We start from the raw sequence: 4,950 nt of genomic DNA on the forward strand, positions 1-4,950 counted from the left end.
TCTGCCTCTGTCTTCCCGGTTCTTCTCCTGTGTGTCTGGGTCTCTCCTCTTCTGCCCCTTAGAAGGACCCTGTCATTGGATGTAGGGCCACCCTGATCCCATAGGTCACACTTTGCGGTTCCTAGCGGACATGGACTTTGGCGAGACACCGTTCACCCCAGCGTGCATATGTCTGCTTCTCTTCCAATGTGACCAGGTGCTTCCAGAACATCAGCTCACAACCCCCATCCGCATCTCTGACCCACGGAGGGGACGTCACCTGCCCCACAGCCAAGCCACCCTGGAGGTCCCTGAGACCCCGCCTGCCAGCCCCTCCAAGGTCTCACCTTATAGGCTGCAGGGCTGTTTTCCTTTCCCAAGAGGGCCCTGAGCTCAGTCCTGTGCATCTCCTCGTGATGTGCAAAGCACCCCAAAGTTTGTTCTTTCAGGCAAATCCCGGCCTCCCGGGAACCTGCTGGTTTAGCATCCTGGGCAGTCCGGGGACTGGGCCCCTTATCTTCCCAAAGCAGCCCAGGTAGTGGGGCTGGCACAGGTGTGTCCCAGGTGCTGAGCAGACCTGCTACAGGCTCGTGTGGTCAGTGCTCTCCCCTGGTCCTCCAAGGATCCCACGGGTCAGGCCAGGAGCCTCTCCAGACCCCCAGGACGACTTGCCGTGGCCCGGGGTTCTCAGCTCGGAGGCGGAGCCAGAGAACGGGCCGGAGGGGCCCCCTGAGGCAAGCTGAACCCCGAGGCGGGTCAGGGAGGTGCAGCTGTAGCTGCGAACACTCAGAAACTTGTCATCCGCCCAGAGACCCTCGGTCCACACCTCCGGGACGGACGACCTTCCGGTCTGGGGGCTGTGGCTTGGGAATATTTAAGGAGAACCTGATCCCTGCCGGGGAGCCCCCGTGTTTGCTTGGCTCCGGGGGGTGGGGGGAACCAGGTGATGTCGGGGGAACCAGGTGATGTCGCAGGGACCCATGGGCCCCGAGAGCACGGGGCCCGAGGTGGCCTGTCCACGGGCACGCGGCCAAATCCCAGTGCCCGGAGGGACCGCGGGTGGATTGTCGCAGGGCGGGGGAAGGACCGCGCCGCCCTCTCCCGGCTGCCCCGCCCCCACCCCCGAGGGGCGCCCGGCTCAGAAGACGCTCTCCTGCCGCTTGACGCTGGGCCGGCCGGCGGCGTCCAGACCCTCCACGGAGCGCACGGACAGCGTGCGTCCGGAGGCGAGGCTCTCGAGGTGCCCCTCGGGGCTGCCGGTGGGCAGGGGCCTGTAGCCCAAGTAGTGCCGCATGTGGAGCTGGAACTCGCGGGACGCGAAGTAGTAGACGAAGGGGTCCAGGCAGTTGTTGAGGCAGCTGAGGCAGAGCGTGAGCTTGTACACGTGGTAGTAGCTGCGGCCGAAGAAGAGCCGACTGACCACGTGCACCAGCAGCACGAAGTTGTTGGGCGCGAAGCAGGTGACGAAGGCCAGAAGCACCACGGCCGCCAGGCACACGGCGCGGGACCTCCGGGCCTCCCCGTGGCGGTCGGCCGAGCGCAGCAGCGTGAGGATGGTGGCCGTGTAGCAGGCCACGGTGACCACGAAGGGAACGAGGAAGAGCACGACGAACAGGGTGAGGAGGAACACCGCCCACATGGCCACGCTGGGCAGCATGCTGGACTTGAGCACGTCGAAGCACGTGACGATGCCCAGCACCTCCACGGCGTAGGTGAGGTCCGTGCGGGCCAGCGGCGACAGGGCGGCCAGCAGGAGAAGCCACGTGCCGGCGCAGGCAGCCACGGCGTAGCGGCGGCAGCGCCAGCGGGCGGAGGCCAGCGGGTACACGACGCCCAGGAAGCGGTCCACGCTGATGCAGGTCATGGTGAGGATGGAGGAGTACATGTTCGCGTAGAAGGCCACGGTCACCACGTTGCACAGCAGCTCGCCGAACACCCAGTGGTTGCCGTTGCAGTGGTAGTAGATCTGGAAGGGCAGCACGCAGGCCAGCATCAGGTCCGTGACGCTCAGGTTGATCATGAAAATGACCGAGGGTGTCTTGGGTCCGATGTGGCGGCACAGCACCCACAGGGAGAACAAGTTGCCAGGGATACTTATCAGGGCCACCAGTGAGTACACCACCGGCAGGACCACCGCGATGGCCGGGTCCCGCAGCATCAGGAGGGTGGCGTTGTCCGGACGCGTCACGTTCATGTCCATCCTGGAGCCGGGGGTCGGGGGGCCGATCTGGAAGAGAAAAGGGGCGCCAGGGGTGAGAGGGGCAGACAACGGGGTCTGCCCGCACAGGGACGGAGAGATGGGAGGGTCCCCGGCGCCCGAGGGGCGGGGAGCTCCCGGTTCCTCCTCTGCTGGCCCTCCCTCCCTTCTGGTCCCTCTTCCCACCCTCCACCTGTATCCCAGACCCAATAGATGCTAAATCCTCAAGGGCTGCATCACCCACAAAAGCTACAAGGAACCATATGAAAACACCCACCACCGGCTGCCAGGCTCCTGACCCAGCATGGGGGTCACAAACCTGCCCCTCCATCCTGCACCGGGTGGTGGGGGGGAAAGAGACCCCACACCAGGACGTGGAGACCCCGTGTCCTGTCCCTGCAGGCAGCAGGTGTGGGCTCAAGTCTGCTGGGGCCAGAGGACACAGGACTCTTCCTGTAACTGCCCACAGCCCAGCTGCACCTGGGTCACTGCACTCCTGCCCCTCCCCTGGCAACTTGCTTCCTTCCTGTGACTTGGAAGCATGGGGAGCGTGCTGTGAGGCACGGTGCGGAGGCTTCAATGCTGGGGCCATGAGGATGCAGGGCGGTGAGGCCGAGGTACAAGGTTACAAAGTTACCAAGGGAATGACTCTGTTTCCAACCTGCAAAGTAGCTTCCCTCGGATGCTCTGAGCCCCGATTTCTTCACTGGCACACAGTGAAGTCAGGGTCCCCCCACCCCAGGGCTGTGCTGGGTATCGCAGGCTGCCCTCCCCGACCACACAGGTGTGCTGTGCTGCTGGCGTCGTGGTCCCAGCAGGATAGTAACTGTCACCCTGCGCCTGGCCTCCTGCCTTTGGCCCATAACCGCTCATCACCCCAACACTGCAGCCCCACTCCCTTCCAAGTTCGGGACCCCAATCCCAGAACACCCGTTGTGGCTGCTCCTTTGGGGCGGGGGTGGTGGTGGATGTTGGGGCCCCTGAGACATCATCCCCACGTCTTCCCTCCCTCCCTCCCTCCCCGGTGATGTCACAATAATCCTCTTATTGTGACATCACCGGTAGCACCAGCAGGACATGAAGATAGAAAAGGGGCTTGGAGGTGTGCTGGTGACACGTTCCCGAACTGCAAAGGGGAGTGGATCCCCTGCCCGGCTCCAGCCCTGATGGGGGGTCCTGGGGGTTCCCCCCGCCAGACCACACAGAGCATCCTCTGCTCCTCCCCAATGATCCCACAGAGGAGCCTCCCCCGGGCTGCTCCCAGCCGAGGGATCCGGGGACCACGGTTGAAGGGAGCGGTGTCTGTCTTGCAAGCACCTGCTTCCAGGTGCCACGTCCCCGCCATCCCCGCCGGATGTGGTTTTGGAACCCCAGCGGCCTCCTTGCCTCCTGGGAAGTGCACAGCAATACAGGAGCCCATGGAGAGGCCCAGGTACCTCGTGCGGCTGGCAGCCCATTCCCTGCAAACCATGGGGAAGACGGAACGGCTGTCGGGCGGGTGTGTGGCATCTTTGTTCTTGTCTTGACCCCCCCCCCCGTGAGCTCCCAGGGCTTTTCCCAAGCATAGGACGGGCTCTTTGTGGGCAAAGGAGGATGCGATCAGAATATGTGTCACAGGAGTGGGGGAAACTGCCCATCAGGTCACGGTCTTAGGAGCAGACGCTGAGGTTTCCCGGAGAAGAAGGAATTCTGAGTCCAGACAGCAGGGTCAGCTGGTGCCTGGGTCTCTAGCCCCGCCCCCTGCCCTGCGGATTGCAGACTCACCAGCCCCACAATCAGTGTGAGCCAATTCCTTGAGATAAATATCTTTCTGTATATATTGTATTCTACATTTGTAGGTACGTATATGTGCAAATATAGGCTTGTGTGTGTGTATACACGTGTACACTTATGTGTATATATATCCTCTTGCATATAGTTGTATGTATGGGTGTGTATATACGTGTGTGTGTATATACACACGTATCTGGTCGCATATATATCATATTGCATGTATACACACGTGTATATACACGTACACACCCTACTGCCTGCATACAGTGGGTTGGCCAAAAAGTCCGTTCGGGTTTCTCTGTACGGTCTTATGGGAAAACCGAAACAAACTTTTTGGCCAACCCAATATGTGTGTGTGTGTGTGTGTGTGTGTGTGTGTGTGTGTGTGTGTGTGTATACACACACAGAGATATATCCTATGGCATATCCATGCATGTGTGTGTATATATATACACATGTATATACAATTGCACGCATGTGCATGTGTATTCAATTGCACAAGTATGTGTATACAATTTATGTGTATATATGTAGACATAAATATGTATATAACTGCAATAGGGTATATATGCCATAGGTTATACGTGTGTGTGTATATGCACATCATAGGATGTCTATGTATAGATATACATACACATCTGTGCAGTAGTACATGTGTACACATACATGCAATTGAATATACACGTGTATAGATACATACTTCTATAGCTCTCCATCCTTTGGTTTCTGTTCCTCCGGAGAGCCCTGATGATACAGAGCCAATGGTCCTGAGGGCCCTCCTGGGGCTGGGGGACCATGACGAGATGCTCGTTACTGTTATGTTGACCCTCCTGTTAAGAGACAGTGGGTTTGCATTTCCAGACCCTTCCATAGAGCGCTCGGGATAACAGAGGTGGGAGGTCCCTGCCCACGGCGGCACCTCCCACCAGGTCCTCACGCCGCGCTTTCTCAGAAACGTTAAATCCAAAACCAGCTGGGAACAAGTGGCTGGGTCTCCTGCC

General features: G+C 59.7%; 1 protein-coding gene across 1 annotated transcript; it reads right to left on the reverse strand.

Moving 5' to 3' along the window:
* Positions 1-329: 329 nt before the first annotated feature.
* LOC137217830 (P2Y purinoceptor 8-like) lies at positions 330-2,200 on the reverse strand. The gene has a single exon (XM_067724789.1). It carries the CDS (start codon positions 2,177-2,179, stop codon positions 1,118-1,120), a length of 1,062 nt encoding a protein of 353 aa, XP_067580890.1. The 5' UTR covers positions 2,180-2,200; the 3' UTR covers positions 330-1,117.
* Between the last annotated feature and the right edge of the window lie 2,750 nt (positions 2,201-4,950).

This window comes from Pseudorca crassidens, chromosome Y (assembly GCF_039906515.1).
Source record: "Pseudorca crassidens isolate mPseCra1 chromosome Y, mPseCra1.hap1, whole genome shotgun sequence".
NCBI lineage: Eukaryota > Metazoa > Chordata > Mammalia > Artiodactyla > Delphinidae > Pseudorca > Pseudorca crassidens.